Source organism: Arvicanthis niloticus, chromosome 8, assembly GCF_011762505.2.
Source record: "Arvicanthis niloticus isolate mArvNil1 chromosome 8, mArvNil1.pat.X, whole genome shotgun sequence".
Classification (NCBI taxonomy): domain Eukaryota; kingdom Metazoa; phylum Chordata; class Mammalia; order Rodentia; family Muridae; genus Arvicanthis; species Arvicanthis niloticus.
The window spans coordinates 48,539,956-48,560,102 of NC_047665.1; the positions used below are offsets into that span (position 1 = coordinate 48,539,956).

The window sequence follows — 20,147 nt, forward strand, 5'->3', positions numbered from 1 at the left end:
TTTAAAAAGTTTGTCCCAAGAATACCCAAGGTTAAGTGGGAAGTTAACACTTGAGCTGTCCCGACCTTTTGCAGGGCTGTTCACAGGAAGGAACATAGGATGAGCAAGGAGCTTTGGGGGAGCTGACACACCTTCACACTCTCATAGTCTGGGTTTCCAGCTGTTGGGCAGTGCAATGTGAAACCACTGTGCTGTTCTGGGACTCTTCCCCTAGCACAGACAGAACCATATTTTCAACAGTAGGAACATTGCTTGAGGCTCAGACTATAGATGGAAATAAGTCTTATGTTGAAGATGATTTCTTCTGTCATGCCATGGTGTATCTAGCAGTGTTAGAATTAGAAAGCTGTATTTCTTCAATTTCTTTGTCTTTTAAGCCTGTCTTGTTCAATGATTTAAAGACATTTCCTAGATCTTCTCCTTGATTGTCCTAACATCAAATGCTATAGGAAGGGAAAAATGGAAAGATAGCTCAGTGACTAGGAGCATATATTGTTCTTGCAGAGGACCAGATTTTGGTTCCTAAAATTAACTTCAGATGGCTTAAAAGCCCCTGTAAATCCAGCTAGGAGGACCCAGGTCTCTGGCTTTATTGAGCACCTGTACTGACATGCCCATACTCACAGATAGACAAATAAACATGTATCTAATTTAAACATTTTTAAAAAATCTTTAAATATCTCCTAGAGAAATTTACATTTGAATGTCAGATCTTTGGAGATATTTGTGAGTTATGGTAACAGTCACTTATTATATTCAACATTGTATGAACTAAGAGACGTTTTCCATGCAAACCTTTGTAGAACGTAGAATCTTTATTTCTCTCCAGAAGAATACTCAAAACTGATAGCCATTCTTTTTCCCTTCAGACAGTCTAATGGTTTATTTTATTCCTGGGCAAGTCCTTCTCTTTCACATACTGAGAAAGATTATTAAAATATTTTTCTCAGAATGTTCTAGATAATCACAACCCATTCATTAAAGTATCTTGAGCTCCTTTCACGAAGGGAACACTTTTAAAAAGAAGGTTTTATGTTTTCTTTTGTAAATGTGTTCTTATTTTGCATTTTCCAAAGTTTCAAGCATACTGATTGTAGTGAGGAATTCTGGGTTGAGCCTACAAATTGTCAGGGTCACGTGCTATGCAAGTGTTTACTTCTCAATGGAGACTCTCTCTGTTCTCAGTGGAGGATGTGCAGGTGTCTTGTTACAGAATTCTGACCAGCTTGTATGCCTTGGGAACCAGCAAGAGCATCTACGTGGAAAGGTAAGAGCTAAAAACAGCCCATTACTGAGAGCAACTATACCTCAAACCTCTTCATTTTATATACATTTCTTACTTTTGAAGCAACCCAGATTACTTTGTTCAGTTTCTCAAGCGGAACTTAACAGCCTTTAAGAATTATTATTATAAAGCTCAGTAGGGGCATAGTATATAAAATTTAATGCTTTGTCTTTTATATAACAATGTAGTATATAAATTTTAAACTTGGAGCTTGTAAGTCTTGGAGAGGTTCTCCTAGCATTGTTTGTTACTGTGTATCAGAAAGACAAAGGACTGAGGAGAGGCTTGCTGAGTGAAGACCAGACCCATACCACCCAACTAAAAAGCCCAACATGGCAGCAAGTAGCTTGTAATCTCAGGGTTGTGGGCACAGAGGCAGGAGAATGATCGGAGCTTGCTTGAGAGTGCAATCTAAATGAACTGGTGGACTCCAGGTTCAATGAGAGACCCAGACTTAAAAACTAGGCTGGAGAGTGGATGAGGAAGTGACTCGGTGTTGACCTCCGGTCTCCTGTTGTGCACATGCACATCCACACCACCACATGCATATGTGCATGCACACAAAGAAATGCAATGCGCTGGAAGTTCATTTTCTCCCACTCTAGACAGAAGTGGCTCATTATGGTAAAATGCTGTCCACAGGTAAACTAAGACTCAGCACCAGCATTCAACCCTCTGATTCTGGTGTCTATTTCTGATTATTTTCCTAAATAATAACAATCCCAGAATTCAGAGATTCTCAACTTAAAGCTTTCATGAGTGACATAGTTATGGCTTATCACAACCCTTTCACAAAGTTGGTTTGATTTATACTCTTAGCTCTCAATTAAATACCCAGAAGCTCAGAAGCTCAGTTTTACTCTTTTGTTTTAACTCTGCAGAGTTAGTAGCAGGATCCTGATTTTATTCTCAAAGAAACTTTTTTTCTCTTTTTTTATTAGATATTTTATTTACATTTCAGATGTAATCTCCCCCACACACACGCAGGAACTCCCTATCTCATCCCCCTCCTCCTGTTTCTATGAGGACATGTCCCACCCACACTCCCACTCTCATCTCCCCACCCATGATTCCCCCACACTGGGGCATCCAGCCTTTACTGGACCAAGGACTTCCTCACCCACCTATGCCTGACACCGTCATCCTCCCCTACATATACAGCTGGAGCCATGGGTCCTTCCCTATGTGCTCTGGGGGAATCACCATCCCTGACCTCAAGCTGTACTACAGAGCAATAGTGATAAAAACTGCATGGTATTGGTACAGAGACAGGTAGGAAGATCAATGGAATAGAATTGAAGATCCAGAAATGAACCCACACACCTATGGTCACTTGATCTTTGACAGAGGAGCTAAAACCATCCAGTGGAAAAAGGACAGCATTTTCAACAAATAGTACTGGTTCAACTGGAGGTCAGCATGTAGAAGAATGCAAATCGATCCATTCTTATCTCCTTATACAAAGCTCAAGTCCAAGTGGATAAAGGACCTTCACATAAAACCAGATACACTGAAACTAATAGAAGAGAAGGTGGGGAAGACCCTCAAATACCTAGGCACAGGGGCAAAGTTCCTGAACAGAACACCAATGGCTTATGCTCTAAGATCAAGAATTGACAAATGGGACCTCATAAAATTGCGAAGCTTCTGTAAGGCAAAGGACACTGTCAATAGGACAAAATGGCAATCTCAAAGACATTTTCTTAATTCTTCCTTATTATTTTTAGTAGCAATATTGATATCCATTTTGTAGGTTAAACTTATTGATTTCTGATGTCACTCCTTCAGTTATTCATGTGGAAACAATAAACTTTTTGCACCTGTAGGCAACGATCTGCACTCGGAGAATGCCTAGCTGCCTTTGCTGGTGCCTTCCCTATCGCCTTTCTAGAAACCCACCTGGACAAACATAATGTTTACTCCATCTACAACACCAGGTCTTCACGAGAAAGAGCAGGTAATATAGAACTATACTTGCCTTTTGAGAAATGAAGACATGTCTTCCTGATGCATATAGAATTATTCTGTGATATCATCTGTCCTTGGGATAATGAGATCACTTATCCAGAAGTTTGATTTCTGAAAGTACTTGTAAGGGAGCAGTGGATTGGAATGAGGTTGCTCATGAGCTCAGGTTACCAGAGAAGCCATCTTTCCTGGACTCTGAAGAAAGAGGAAAATGAGGAAGAGGAGGGGGAGGAAGAAGAGGAGAAGGAGGAGGGAGAAGGAGTTCGTTGCAAGGGACAGGATGTGGGTGATTTCTTACCATGATTGACAGATAGGGCAGCTGATAATTTGAGGCAATCTGTACATATGTGGGCTAAACACACCATAATTTTAATAATTTTTATGCTTGTTTATGAATAGGCATAGAGAGTAAATAAAGGGATTCCTGTAATACAGTGGGTTTTTTTTATTACCCTTTCAGTTTATAATCTCTGAGGCTCTTTGTTCTCAAGCATTATAATTTAGCGTTCTTTTTTTAATGTGTACTTCCTCTAATGTTTCTGAAAGAAAAATTTTAATTGCTTTGAAGTTAACGAGACAAAGACAAATGGATACTCTACTAAGCAGAAAAATAATCAGTAAATATAAAGAAGTAGGTTTATTGGCTTTCTTATTGACTAGTCTTAACAGCAAGTCAGGAAGGGTTATGTTATTTTATTAGTAGTTTTGTGACCTTCATTTTTTTAAGTTTGTAAACATTTGTTTTGTGTATATGATGTGTGTGTGTGTGTCTGTGTATATATGCATATGCTCAAACCTGTGACACACTGCTAATGTTGAGGTAAGATGACAACTTGCTGGTCCTATTTCATGTGTTTTAAATGTATCTTTAGCTGATTTATCACTTTAAAAGTTTATTATTGGAATTCTGAAAAATCTAACCAACAGCTTTCATTTACACTTAAATATAAGGTGTGTCTCCCTAAGGCCCATGAGTCTATGTGTATAGTTGTCGTATTGTGAACCCCAGATCCATGTGTGGTATCCCATGCAGGGCAATCTGATCATTTGTTGGGTAGCTAGCCTTAATTTGCTCATGACTCCAACCTAAAAAGACGTTTTTCCTCTGATGATGACTTTAGATATTTACTTTTGAGAGCCTACTAGAATTATTAATAGGAATGTGAGTTGAGCTGAATGAAAAGTAAGTAAACTCCAGCTATTCTTCTAGTAGCCTCTAGAATAGTCCAGACCAATTCTTAGGGCAAAATGCCACAAATGCCCTCTGATAGGACTTTTTCTGTTTGATGTTTTTCTCAGTCTGTTGATTTTGGATGCTTTCTAATAATTGTAAAATCTTTTCAAAACCTGGAGTGCATACTTCTCCACCTGTGAACTTGCTTCTCTGTGACCTAGTTACACTGTTGGTTTTTTGTAATATTTTTTAGTGAATCTTTACCAAATAAGAAATGTTTAGTGACTTGAATAATTATTATTTAATTTGGCTATTTTGTCAATCTCACCTCATGAACAAATGAAAGCACAGGCAAATGTATTGAATGTACAGTTTTTGACATAACTTCTATATGTTTATAAGCAGTGAAAATGGTTAAGTTCAATATGTTGATTTTTCTGTGCATTAATATAGTCATCTTGTTAAGGTTTTGTGAATCATTAGTATTTGGACACGGGTCAAGAACAAAGTAGATTCATTACCTCTGTAAAGATAAGGGACTGTGCAAACAGATTATATCCTGCTCAGGTTTCTATATCACCTCATTTGCATAGCAAAGGGAATTAAATTTCATGATTTCATTTTTCTTTTAGCCAATCATTTCAGGAGCATTGTTGTGAGGTTATGGTAGATAGAGGGGATATGATACAAAGATGACTAAGATTTGATTCTTTTCCTCAGGGAGCTCTGGTATGTAGGAGAGAGACAGGGGTGGGCAAGAGGGAGAGGGACAGGGAGAGGGAGATGTGCAGGGAGAGGGAGAGGGGTAGGGAGAGGGAAAATGAATGAGACTGAAACTTATGTACATGGGCAATAGAACTCAGAATAAAGACCACTGGGCACTAGAAAGTAATGTTATTCTAGAGCTCCTGGGAAGACTCAACACAGATAATTCAGGATAAGTCTTGAAATTGGGAAGACCAAAGTTTTGATTCATTAGGGAAAGGGTTGACTGGAAATAGATCTCAGGAGAGATGAACAAACAATGAAGCAAGACTGGGAAGCCAGAGGAGGGAAGCAAAAATGGAGACTGAAGCCAGTAGCAAAGAAGATTCATTTACCAGCTACAGAGAGGATTGATGTGTCGTAGAGATCCATTGGACAGCATTGAGGAAAATAAATGCACAGCTCAGCTGTATTGAGTCCTGGAGAAGCAGTCACTAGATAATCCCACTGGAAAGAATAGGCAGTGGAGTGGTTGTGAGATTTCTTGTAGGGAAAAATCAGCTCAGATGTGAGCCAAGGAAAGTTCAGCAGCTTCTAGCCATGGTGGTTGATTGGATAACACCTTGCTTCAGTAACTGTTGGAGAATAAGTCAAAAGTTTAAACCTATTTTTTCAGGTCCGGGTGGACTCTGAAAAAAAAATCAAGGATTAGACATACAATAAAAAGGGTGAATAAATAAAACTTGGAAGATTTGTAGTTATAGCAAAACAGAAGCCATCAGTAGTATATGTTGTTGTCAAGATAAATATATAAGCAGAGGAAGAGAGGGTCTAAAAATGGATCCTCAAAGAAGCCAACATCTAATTGGGCAAGGAGAAAGAAGTGAATTAAGGACACTGCTGTGATTAAGTAGAGAGTCACAGAGACTGGAGATGGTAATGTCAAGGAGGGAGGTGGTATAGGAAAGGGGTCAAACTGCCTAGCGACCAGTGAGCTATGGATGTAAAGTCATGAGTTCCCCATCCTTTGGAAAGCTGAGTTTAGTTGCTGCACAAACAATGATGCCTGGGAAGTAGATATTCTGGAAACATTTGCACATCTATAGATATGGCTGGCCAGGAGCTGCTAGAGAGGAAAAGACTGGGAATAGAGACTTGAGCAAGGTCCTGTAATGGGAAAATCATTCAGACAGATAGGAGGTAACAAGTGAAGGACTTCAAATATTCTTTTTCTTAATAGAGTGAGTAGAGGGTGAATAGGGATACACGGAGATGGCTTGAAAATGGTGAGGGCAAGAAGCAGGACAAAGAGAATGCCCAATCTTATTTGCTGTGAGTAGTCAGAGCAGCTGTCAATTAGCTTACTATTGTGAAGGCCTAATAGGAGTGTGGGGTTAGGAAAGAATTTTTAAATGGCAGCTAGCCATGATAAAAGGAAGAGGGTATCAGGAGGATAGCCAGGTTTGAGTTTTGAAGCCCAACATGAAATATGGTGTCTGTTTGAGAAAGCCAAGTCTGCTATGGTACCTGTTCTTGCATTGAGTGCACTCCGTTTTATTCTGTCTTGCTCTAGCTCTCAGTTTACCCGCAAATGTGGAGGATGTCTGCCCAAATATACCATCCCTGGAGAAGCTTATGAATGAGATTATAGAGCTGGCAGAGTCAGGAATCCGTTATACTCAGATGCCACACATGATGGAGGTTGTATTGCCCATGTTATGCAGCTACATGTCAAGGTGGTGGGAACACGGTCCTGAGAACCATCCAGAGAGGTCTGAGATGTGCTGCACAGCCCTCAACTCAGAGCACATGAACACACTGCTGGGCAATATTCTCAAAATCATCTACAACAACCTGGGGATTGATGAAGGAGCCTGGATGAAGCGCTTGGCTGGTAAGGACTGGAAAGAATGCATGCTATCATTTGTTTTATTTCTGGCAAAAAATTTCAAATATCAAAGGTTTGAAATGTCCCACAGTAATCTTCAGTGATTTCTTCTGTGCTCAAAACTACCATTGCTTAGCCCTGTTATGCTATTTTAAAAGATATGGATAAGATTGGACATATGCTAATTTCCCTAGTCTCATTTTTGTTTGACCCAAAGTATATTTTGAGAGGAAGAGGTTTTTTCTTTTTTTATTAGATATTTTATTTATTTACATTTCAGATGTTATCCCCTTTCCCCATTCTCCCCACCCCCATAAATCCCCTATCCCATCCCTCCTCCTCCTTTTTGCTTTTATTCCATTTTAATTACATGCAAGTATTAAGGTCAGTTCTAGGTTGAGGAACTAGCAATACAATAGATGCAAATAGTCAAGGAACAAGCAAGGCAATAAACAAAGACCCGTGGTCACTATTTCTAAGGGCTTATCAGGATGACCAAAATATCTGAGCCTACTTCTCTGTCCTAGCCCAAAGTCATTTTCATGCCTGCAGCCTATTTCTTTGTTCTAGCCTAAGATTTAGATTCCTGACTGAAATTACTTTTTTGTTTTAGCCTAATCTCAGATTCCTGCCTGAAGCCCATTTCCTTGTCCTTGTCCAATGTCAGATTCCTGCCAAGCAGCCCCTAAATAAAGCTCTCCATATCTCCCCCCTTTTTATTTCATAAACAAGACTGAGCCTGTCTTAGGTCATTTTGACAAGAATGCCTTTGTCATTGAATATGCATTATCCAAAGCGATGCACTTCTGTCTTAGGTTGATAAGGCTCTGTGCGGAATCTTACTCTTCCTTGGCTTGCCAGACTGTTAAGTTAATAACTCTGTCTGGGGGTCCATTTTCAGCTTCAAATCATGTATTTTGGCTGCCAATATGTTGATGTTGTTAAAGACAAGCTTTCACACAATATGCAGGAATAAAAGTATTCCCAGGACAAAAAGAGCTACCATGATCAAGCTATACGTGCCAATTAAAAGAGCCTTAGCACATGCACTAACATTTGTTTGAAATTTAGATCCTGTCCTAACTTTATCTGTTGCTATTATAGAGAACTGTAGCTAACTTCCAAATATGTCTCTGAACATGTCCAGATCCAGCCTTCTAAATGAAGACTGTTATTTCCAGTATTTGATTGGTTTCTAGACTAGGACATGATTGAGTCCAAATAACTGTTCACGTTTAAGAAAAATACAAGAGTCATTATAACTTTTCTTATTGATTCTCTGTGCCATAAAGTCTAAAAACTTAAGGCAAGACAGCTTGTCCCATCTGGGATATAGGAAAGCAAAGGTGGGTCAGAAACATATGTCCAATACAGCTTCCCAGTCACACTTGTCAGGGCACTCAGCAAGCTCACAGGTCAGCATCATTCTTTGTCCCAGCATCAGCATGTTTCACCAATCACTCTGGCAGCCACCATGCTCCTTCAGCATCCTGCAGAAAAAACACAAACATGCCCTCTTCCCCATATTAGATACTAGATCAGGATCATGCCATATGCCAGTAAGTGGATCTTTCCTTTTCACCTAGACATAAGTATGCCTAGTTGTAGGGTGCCATAGACACTCAGCAGAAATTTTTCTTGGCATCCAATTTTTAAAAAAATTAAAATAAGAACATGATTTAAATAAATTTGTAGTGTATGGGGATATACCTCCCCCTTTTTTATTTTATGAAGATAATGTTTTAAAGTTCCATGGGCCCCTTCCACAATACCTTGTCCTTGAGGATTTTAAGGAATCCCAGTAATATGTGTAATACTAAATTGTTGACAAAAAGTCTCAAATGCTTGACTGCAATAGCCAGTTACGTTATCTGGTTTTTTAGATTATTATCATTGGATATTTCATTCATTTACCTTTCAGATGTTATCTCCTTTCCCCATTCCCCCCTGAAACCCCTTATCCCATTCCATCCCCCCTCTTCCTACTTCTATGAGGGTATGCCTACCCATCCACTCATTCCCTCCTCCCTGCCTTTGAATTCCCCCACACTGGGGCATTCAGCCTTCCTGGGATCAAGGCCCTCCTCTCCCAATGATGCCTGACAAGGTCATCCTCAACTACATATATAGCTGGAGCCATCGGTCCCTCCATGTGTGTTCCCAGGCTGGCAGTTTAGACACTGGGAGCTCTGGTTGGTTGGTATTGTCACTCTCCCCATGGGGCCACCAGCCCCTTTAGCTCCTTCAATCTTCTAACTGAGAGGAATAGTTTCTTTTAGCTTACACTTACCAGGTTAGAGTACATCACTGCAAGAATATCATTGTGGTGGGAGCCTAACGTGGCTAGTTGTCTCATATCCATCAAGTGCAAAAGTAAATAAATGATACATGCTCACTTGCTTGCTTTTTCTCACATCGATTTCTTCACTTTTACATACTTCAAGACTTCCTGCTTAGGTAATGGTGTCACCCACAGTGGCCTAAATCTTCCACATCAGTTATTATAATTAAGACATCTGGCCATAGGCATGCCCACCAGCCAACCCAATGTAGACAATTTCTTAGTGAGACTTTCTCCCCAGATGATTCTAGGTTGTGTCCAATTGACAATTAAAGCTACTTATTACATAGTTAATAATTTCAAAGTTTTCTAAATCATTTATTTCTATATAAGACAAAAATAAAGGTGGATTTTGAAACAACATACCTTCATATTATTCTCTCGTGACAATGGGCTGAGGAATGGAAGATGAAGTAAAATATGTACAGATCAGTTTATCATTACAGAATTTATATTAAAATTCTGGAAGCTATCTAAATCTCCAACAGCTGGAGCAGCATGAGTAAATAATTTCTGTATATCCTCTTATAAAAATATTACATTTTCTTCAAACATTTGGGTTTCAGCCATGTTTTGTGCCTTGGGAAACACTCATATTAAATATAGAAAATAAAAGCAAAATTTTTTAAAGGAATGCAGAATGATCTGTGTATAGTATGAATTAGTGAGCTTATCTATTGATAAAAACTAAAAACATAATACCAGTATCTTAATGATTGAGTAGGTGGATTTTTAACTTTTCTCACAAATACATTACACAATGTATGTATGTGTATATATTTGTAAATATATGCATATTATGTAAGTGTAATGTAAAAATCCATCTTAAAAATTGCTTGTGTAAGCCTACACCTATTACTGAATGTTGACCAGGACAGCAGTGTTATGCATAATCTAACCCTTCCAGGAGATGATGATGGGATAAACTGAGGGGATTACAGACTTCACATATTGCAGAGAGAGTTCTAAAAATGAAAGTGCTAAGAGACTCACTTCCATTGTTGGGCTTTGTATGATAATACTGAATTTAAAACTAATCTGATATGATTCCAGGTCTTTTAAAACTTTTATTCTAAATCATCAATCTTTTGTTAAAAAAATAAGCACTTTGAATTGAGTTCAGTAATCATGTTATGCATCAATTATACAATTAAGTTTGTAGCTAGAAAAATGGCAGAGACGTGGGCTTTGTCCTTAAGGAAGCTATGAAAGAGAAAAGATAGGGCTTTCACTCCCATTACCATTCTATCAACTCATCCTAATTTTAATGGGTGTTTTTCACAGTAGAATATTAATGTCTGTTTCCAAATAGTGTTTTCACAGCCTATCATCAACAAGGTGAAACCTCAGCTCTTGAAAACTCATTTCTTACCCCTGATGGAGAAGCTAAAGAAAAAGGCCGCCATGGTAGTGTCTGAGGAAGACCACCTGAAAGCCGAAGCCAGAGGGGACATGTCCGAGGCTGAGCTGCTCATTCTAGATGAGTTCACTACACTGGCCAGGGATCTCTATGCCTTCTACCCACTCTTGATCCGATTTGTGGACTATAACAGGTACACTGTGCAAAAGTGGCTCATTCCCCCAAGTTCTTCATGATCTGCTCGGCTCATCTGTTCGTATAGACCACATAGTTCTCTGATTCCTGGACCATGAGCTTGCTCATTGTTGTAATATAACAAAATATTAATGCATAAATTAATTCTTGCTGGGTATCTTCAGCTTACAACTGGATATTGTTTGACAAAGCCTTCTATGCTTTTCAAGTAACATATCTGTTGTGATATTGTTCCAGTTTCTACAGCAGAGACTAGAGTTGTAGTTGAACATATCTGCAGATTATACAGAAAGAAATGCATTTAAATTGTTATATATATTATATAAATAATATATATACATATACCAAACATATATATATCACATACAAAAAATTGTAGATATTGATTATTATGAAGCAACTATTTTTCAAAATAAAACTAAACATTTAATTTTTAATTTCTTTTCTTAAAAGCTCTTGGACAGTTACAATGTTTAAAGTTTTTAAATGTTCCAGCAATACCATTATAAATTGTTTGATCGGCAAACTTTGCTTTGGCAGATTGGGTATAGGAGCATACGTTTTTAATCCCAGTACTTGGGTTAGGCAGAAGTTAGCAAATCTCAGTAAGTTCAAGTTCAGCCTACATAGCAAATTCCAGACTAGCTAAAGACCCTGTCTCAAAAAAAAAAAAAAAAAAAAAAAAAAAAAAAAAAAAAAAAAAAAAAAAAAAAAAAGAAGAAGAAGGAAGGAAGGAAGAAAATTTTTAAAAAAGACTTTGGTAGAAAAGATTTGGGGGGTTGGAGGTGCTGTTTTGCTTAATTAACTTTAACTGAGAACCTGCTTATCACATGTTTTAGGGCAAAGTGGCTGAAGGAACCCAACCCAGAAGCAGAGGAGTTGTTTCGAATGGTGGCTGAAGTCTTCATCTACTGGTCCAAATCCCATGTAAGTATGAGAATGCAAATTATCTACTGTTTGATGTGTGATGAGGGCTTTGCAAAGGTAGACCAGTTATCTGATCCCTGCAGGCAATGTCTAAATAGCATTTCTTAAGTTTGCCTCCTAGAATTCATTTGATAGTTTAGGACTGAAGAAGATGACTCTGGGGACTTTAGGGAAATGGAGTCTCTTTTAAGCTCTGTAATTTATCTTTAAAAGATAACAAAATTTTGATAGTATTGTATAAACATTAAGATGTTTATTTATATCCCCCTTTTAGACAGTGTGTCATATAGTTCAGGCTGGTATTAAGTGCCTGCTTCATCTCCATATGCTGGGATCCTTTAGGACATGTATGATTTAAAATTACTTTTAAAATATTTACATTTGCAAATTCACATTGATATCTGTTATCTGTGGCACCCTAGAAAAATTTTTAGATTGATTTTGCTCCTCTAAATCAAATGAGGTATTTTGTTTGTTTGTTTCGGGGTTTGAGCATGGTGGCATAGAGATATGCCCTGCTATGGACCTCAGCCCTTAGAATTTTGAGACAAGTCTTCACTTTATAGCTTAAGCTGGCCTTGGAGTTAGCCTGACCTCAAACTTGTAATTTTCTCATTTCTCTGGACCATTGGCATGTGCCACTGTGCCTGATGAATGATTCTTATTTTATGCAGCACATTTTAATGGAGACATTAGCTTGTTTGGGGTTATTTTGGGGGGAAATGTATATTCTAGGATAAATCAGTCTATTTTCATCTGCCCAAATCAGAGCTGGATTGACAGTCCTTTGTCTCCCATATATAAACCATCTTTTACTTGCCAAGGGGACATGTGGGAGGAATCCAGGATTAGATGTTTAAACATGTTGAAAACTGCTAGAAAATTGCCATATGTATTCCACTCAGCAATCATTTAAACATCAATGACATATCATTAAACTTTTGTCTTAAAGAATATTTTGGAATTAGGACTCTATTATTATAATCAGCAGGCTCATTTAATGGTTCTTTCAATAGTAGGAATATATATATATATATATATATATATATATATATATATATATATATATATATATATGGTTATGAGCCTAGATTTTAATGGCTGAGCCATTTTTCCAGCCCTGATATATATCTTAAAATCAAATTTATGTAAATGTATTAATATTTTCTCCAAATGTTTCAGATGAATTGATTTTACCATTCTGTTTCTAAATTTAAAAGTACTTAAAATAATGTTATGTCATTTTTTAGAATTAGGTAGAATACCTACCAGAATAAGAAGTTGAAATTTGTGTGTTCTCTGGACAGACTGTTTATCCCTGAAAGCAACATATGCTACTCCCCAGCTAACCTGAGGCTAGAGCGTTCATGCTGTCATTTATTAATGTGTGATTTTATGACATGAATGTTTCAAGCATCATCTTTAAAACATACTTATTCAGGATGGGCCTGGTGTCATGGGTCTGTCATCCCAACTCCCAGGAAAGTGAAGGAAGGAGGCTTATAAGTTGATGGGTTGCTTGAGCTATAGAGGAAATTCAAGGCCAATCTTGACAATTTGATGAGAACATATCTTCTAATAAGAAGTAAGAAGGCTGGGGTGTACTCAGTGATAGAAAACTTGCCTTGTATGGATCAAGCTCTAAGTTCCATCCCCAAAATTGGAAAAAGTCAATCACACTCATATATCATTCTTGAAACAGTTGTAACCTAGCTGTCTCTGCATAAGTCATACAGCAAACCAACATCTGTCTCTGATGACACGCTGGACTCCTGTGTGTCTCTGACTAAAATAAATTCATCTGACTGAAATTTCCTTTGCAACCTCTTAGAATTTCAAAAGAGAAGAACAGAACTTTGTGGTGCAGAATGAAATCAACAACATGTCCTTCCTCATCACTGACACAAAGTCCAAGATGTCCAAGGTATCAAGTCTTCCCATTTGTTCTTTATGAGTTAATGTTTTTTAGAGGTTTTTTTTTTTTTTTTTTTTTTTTTTTGAGAGTTCGTAATGGTAATTGGGTTGGTTTGATAATATTGCTTACTAATGTAAAAACATTTGTGCTGTTTAGATAGTTTCTAGGATTAGTTTGAATCGGGTGCAGTAAATACTGAGACATAAAAATGACCGATGTAGGATAAAGTTCTTACAGATTCCTAGTTACTAGATTTACTAAAAATAATTTAATAAAAGATAACATGTAAAAATGTGATCCATATAATAAGTGTATATCTTTGGAATATAAAATTCCTGCTTCTAATGTCCAGAAATTTATGGATTTGATGAACACAACTATATATGGAATACTATACTGCAATATTATTACTTAGTACACCAGTCCTTTATAAGGAATCAATTGCGGGGGCTGGAGAGACAGCTCAGCAGTTAAGTGCACTGGCTGCTCTTGTGAAGAACCTAGGTTCAACTCCCAGCATCCACATGGTGGCTCACGACCATATGTAACTCCAGTTCTTGGTGATTCGATGCCTTCTTCTAGTCCCTATGGGTACTGAAACACATGTACAGACACATATACATACAGGCACAAACTATGTATGCATTAAAAAAAAATCTTTAAATACATCAACCACAGTGTCACTTCTCTCTGTGCTGAAAAGTTTTCAGTACCAGACTTGGACTTATTCTGACTTCTCTTTCTTTTTATGGCTTCGTTTCTTTGTTTGGGTTGTTTGTTTTTGAGACAGTGCTTCACCATGTAGGTCTGGCTCTCCTGGAACTCATTATATCAGGCTGGCCTCAAACTCACAAAGATCTGCCAATGTTTGCCTCTCAAGTGCTGGGATTAAAAGTATAGGCTAGTTCACCTTCTTTTAAGTAATGCCAATCAATCACTTTCCTGCTAAGTTTCCCGTTGTTTCATTTCTCCATTCCCTGTGACGTTCATTGTACGTCATTGTTATAGAACTGGTTCAGCTTTGAATCATTACTACAAAAGAAATCCAACATACTTGAAGGTGGACATGCGACAATTATTTACTTAGGATATTAGAACTGCATCTCTTTCTTAGAAGGCTACTCCCTGCCCATCAGATTTTAGAGTAGATGCCCTTGTGGCATCAGCCTAGTCCTTAAAAGAGTCACAAGAGACTGATCACATGATCACAGTGTAACATGATCATAGTGTAACATGATCATATTGATACTCCTAAATATTTCTGCATCTCTGAGACTGGTATACTACTCAACTTCTTAGGTGATACACTGATATATAATAAAAAAGGAAAATGTATTTTGTAATAATTATTTATAAACCACACAGATAGTTGATAAACAATCCAAATAATGGATGCATATATAAAACACATCCTGTGCATACCATCTGTCCAAGCAAAAATAATATGTCTGTATGTAAATTCTTTTAAGAATTGAGAATTAGAAAGCATATTACATATGAAATTACTATATGGAATTCCTTCCTAATATTATGATGTGTCTTTCAATCTAACAACTATATGGGAATAGAGTATCATTAGTTAATGGTAAAAATGTACGAAGAATAAAAACTAAAAGTTAAAAAAAAAAATGCCAAGAAAGTAAGATAACTTTTTCAGAATTGTTAGGATTCCTGAAAATAGGAATCAGAGAAAATAAGGACAGAGGGACCATGATTATGTCAAAGAAGATCACAGATCTGAATGAAAGCAACGTGGGAGGCATCCCAGTGTTCATCTTTGTTTCACAGGCAGCCATTTCTGATCAAGAAAGGAAGAAAATGAAGCGCAAAGGGGACCGGTATTCTATGCAGACATCTTTGATCGTAGCAGCTCTGAAGCGATTACTGCCCATTGGGCTGAACATCTGTGCCCCTGGGGACCAAGAGCTCATTGCTCTGGCCAAAAATCGATTTAGCTTGGTGAGTCTCCTGGTCACCTCAGGGGTGATAGTCATCAGACCTCCAGACTTGGCATTGCATCCTTTAAGTAACTGTCAAGATTTCATTTACAATTACATTTTTAGTAAGTAGTTTTTCTGTAGACCCTTAAATCAATGACTGCCTATTATATTTAGGGTGTTTTTATCCTAAGTGATGGTAATTATCTCCAAGGCATATTCTGAGAAAAAAAAAATCCTAACCTAAAGAATGAGATGTCTATAAAGGTACAATAAGCTAACAGAACACCAAATAAATTAAACCAGAAAAGAAAGTCCCTTCACCTCAAATTCTGAGAATGCTTCTAATTTGTAGCATGCATTTTGATAAACATGCTTGCCAGAGATACACTATTTAATGAAATATTTGGTTTGTTCTTTGACTGTGACACTGGACGCATTTATTATGAGACTTCTTTTAGTAACATGTATTTCTTGGCAGAAAGACACTGAGGAGGAAGTACGTGATGTAATCCGCAGTAACATACACTTACAAGGCAAGGTAAGCCAGCTTTAATTCCAAATCATGTTTAACATTTTTAGAATAATACTACTAATAGTCTTACACCAGCAAATAAGATTATCTTGATTGGCCATTATTTTACTTAAAGACTTTGGATTAAAAATATAAAGGGTAGTAAAATGGTGTGTCCTTAAAAGGAGAGGATCATAAATTATAAAATTATAAAAACAATATGACACAGATTGAATAAATACTATATATACATTTTATAATTGCTCTTCATGGTTTGGGTGACCTGGAAACAGTAACAAGTTGAAAAAATTCCTTTAGTGTTCAGACAAAAATTCATATATATGAAGTAGTGAGAATTGCTATGGTAAGAAAATGAGTTGAAATTTTATGAGGTCCCATTTGTCAATTTTTGATCTTAGAGCATAAGCCATTGGTGTTCTGTTCAGGAACTTTTCCCCTGTGCCTAGGTATTTGAGGGTCTTCCCTACCTTCTCTTCTATTAGTTTTAGTGTGTCTGGTTTTATGTGAAGGTCCTTTATCCACTTGGACTTGAGCTTTGTACAAGGGGATAAGAATGGATTGATTTGCATTCTTCTACATACTGACCTCCAGTTGAACCAGCACCATTTGTTGAAAATGCTGTCCTTTTTCCACTGGATGGTTTTAGCTCCTTTGTCAAAGATCAAGTGACCATAGGTGTGTGGGTTAATTTCTGGATCTTCAATTCTATTCCATTGATCTTCCTGCCTGTCTCTGATCAAGGGGTTCCCAATGGAGGAGTTAGAGAGAAGACTGAAGGAGCTGAAAGGGTTTGTGGCCTCATGAGGAGAGCAACAATACCAACCAACCAGAGCTCCCCAGGGTCTAAACTACCAGCCTGAGATCACATAGGGAGGGACCCATGACTCCAGCTGTATATGTAGTGGAAAATGGCCTTGTTGGGCATAGGTGGGAGAGGAGATCCTTGGTCCCATGAAGGCTGAACACCTAGTGGGGGAAATTTGAGGGTGGGAAGGTGGGAGTTGGGGGTTAGGTGGGGACACATCCTCATAGAAGCAGGAGGAGGGGGGATGGGATGGGGGTTCCTAGGTGGTAGGGGAATGGGGTAAGGGGATAAAATCTGAAATGTAAATATAATATCCATTCAGAAAAAAGAAAGAAAGAAAAATTAGTTGAAACAAGGAGAGGAAAATATTGATAAATGTGAGTAGAAACTATGTTTTCCAGCAGTAGTTGAAGGAATTGTTAAAACTGGTTTTCTGTTTTGTTTGTTTGTTTTGGTAGTCTGGTAAGCATTCACTCTTACTTTGAGATTTTTTTAATGCCAGTAAATATATCACTTATATATTTATAAAGTATATCATGTAAGAAGTCTTATTGTTGTTGGGCATGATAGGTGATGCATGCCTGTAATCCTATCACTGAAGACTCTGAGATGGGAAGATCATGAATTGGTGGCTAGCCTGGGCTACATAGTAAGGCCCGGTCTTTAAAAGCAAAAACCAGCAAACAAAATTGTTTTAACCATTATGTAACCCACTTTTAGAATTCTGTCGTAGTTGCTCACTTTTCTGAGGATTCTGTCTGATTCATAAAAATGAGATGAAGGTATAAAAGATATTTTTTAAAAAATCACCAAGTAGTTCTTCAGTGTATTGAAATATTCTTTCCCATAGACCTGCATTTCTGGGAGATGTGATGCAGGTAAAACATACTTCTGCTATATTCTCAGGGTACATGGTTGTCTTTAAAGCAAATTTTCTGTGAACCTCCATGAGAACTCATGCATACCTCAGTAATAAATCCCCCAGAGAAGATTGATTCCTAGTAGAGATCCTTTTTCAGAGAGAAACGAAAAATGTGCACATCTTTTGTAAATCATTATAAAACCTCCAGATCAACTCAGGCCAGTATATGTAAGCTCTCATGCAGTGAGAGACATGAATGTTTTTTATAGACACAAGTGTTAGATGACATTATAAATCCCTGAAAGGGCTCCTGGGTTCTCCCAACTTTGCCGCTGTTGAGCAACTTCAGGGTCTGTGTTCATGGCAGGAAGTGGTCATATAGCCCTAAGTCTTTGAGATCCTGGATACACCCCTGAGAGCTTATAGAAGCCACCTTGGCAATGCATCTCCCCATTGAATCCTTGTTGGAGGAGACCAACCACACACCCACACTAACACTCTAACCCACTCTCCCAAGGCTCATTGCTTTGACCATTCCTTTCGTCATCAAAATCTTCACCCACACAGGCTCTCAGGAAAGAGTGTTGCTGCCTCATCTAAGGTGAGGCCTGCCTGTGTAGGGCCTATCACTCACCTTTCTCTACATGGTAGCCCTCTTCTTACAGTCCAGATGGACACCTGGGCCCAACAATGAAACAGCCACATTCTAGCCTCATGTTCACACTCTGGGAACACTAGATAGAAGAAGAAGCCTTGTGGAGTCATTCTATGAGAGAGAACATAGAGATTTTGCTTTATCAAAAATACCTGTTTATTGAATTTATAGACAAAAATGAAAGACATAGTCCTTTGATGAAACAAATACAGAGGAAAGCATTCTATTTTGAGCAAAGGACAGACAGTTTTTAAAAGTCATCTGTATGCGAAGTTCTGTCCCTGAGTTTATCTCCAATTCAAAGTTATTTCTGTCATCTGGAGATATGCCTGTTTAGGAGGTTGGAATTTTTAGATGATCGCTGTTCATTTCTGTTTTGTAACACGAGTTTTGTTTTTAATGGAAATTCTAAAGTGGAGAAGAAGAAAATGGAAATTGTATTCTCTATTTTTAGTGCCATGGCTTTTATATTTACTTTTTTATGAAATGAAGGCCTTTTTTCCTACTATGATGCTTATATCATCTAGATTTATGATTTTTATAGTCTTTCTTTAAAACATGAAGACAAAAAAATTCATAAAAAGATTTTTTTACAGTAGGAGAGCTGGCTTAGCCACTAAGAACACTTATGGTCTTTGTAAGAGGGGTTTGGTTCCTAGCACTCATGCCTGGCAGCTCCGGGGATTTGATGCCTTCTTCTGGACCACATGGGTACATGCACTCATGTGTATGTATCTACAAACAAACACACGTTCAGAAACATGAAAGAATAAAACTAAAACGCAAAGAGCTTATTTTAAAATTTCATTCTTGAAATATGACAGTATCAAGATTTCTTTTTGGTGAGTATAAAAGTTATATGCCATATTGGTTTATATTATTCAATAATCTTTATTCCAGTGAGAATTTGCTGTGTTTTAAATTCCCTAAGTTTAGAATCAATTGTGGGCATATTTCAATATTTATAAAAATACACAAATGAATCTTTCAACAGTCATGTGTGAGCAGGCAAGAAACAAATGCAAGGCTATCTTCTTATCTTATTCCTTCCTTCATTGTTTCAACTTCAACTTTAAACCTTAATTGCATCTTTTTGGTTTTGTTTTTAACTTCTCTCTGTCTCTGTCTCTGCCTCCCTTCCTCCCTCCTTCCCTCCCTCTCTTCCTATCTTCCTCCCTCCTTCCCTCCATCCATCCTTCCTTCCATCTTTTGTTTCTCTCTCTTTTTGAAAATAGATTCTTCTTATATATTATATCCCAACCACAGTTTCCCTCCTTCTACTCTTTCCAGCTCCCAGCCTCCCCCTGCCCTCCATCCACTTCCCCTTCATCTCTCTTCAGAAAAGAGCAGGCCTCCAAGAGATAACATCCAAACATGACAACACAAAATACAGCAAGACATGGCAAAAAGCCTCACACTGAGGCTGGTCGAGGCAACCCAACAGGAGGAAAGAGTCTCACGAGCAAACAAAGACGTCAAAGGCACACTGCTCTCACAGGAGGTCCACAAAACCCCAAGCTAACAGACACAACTTATATGCAAAGGACCTGGTGCAAACCCATGCAGGCCCCATGCTAGCTACTTCAGCCTCTGTG

At 37.8% G+C, this 20,147-nt stretch overlaps 1 protein-coding gene across 1 annotated transcript in view; it reads left to right on the forward strand.

Moving 5' to 3' along the window:
* Ryr2 (ryanodine receptor 2) overlaps positions 1-20,147 on the forward strand; it is a 566,557-nt gene that overhangs the window by 447,188 nt on the left and 99,222 nt on the right. Inside the window, exons 66-73 of the mRNA XM_076939363.1 lie at positions 1,186-1,267; positions 3,112-3,242; positions 6,706-7,026; positions 10,674-10,914; positions 11,756-11,843; positions 13,675-13,767; positions 15,547-15,717; positions 16,177-16,236. Coding sequence (XP_076795478.1) covers positions 1,186-1,267; positions 3,112-3,242; positions 6,706-7,026; positions 10,674-10,914; positions 11,756-11,843; positions 13,675-13,767; positions 15,547-15,717; positions 16,177-16,236 — 1,187 coding nt within the window. The remainder of the gene's footprint in view (positions 1-1,185; positions 1,268-3,111; positions 3,243-6,705; positions 7,027-10,673; positions 10,915-11,755; positions 11,844-13,674; positions 13,768-15,546; positions 15,718-16,176; positions 16,237-20,147) is intronic.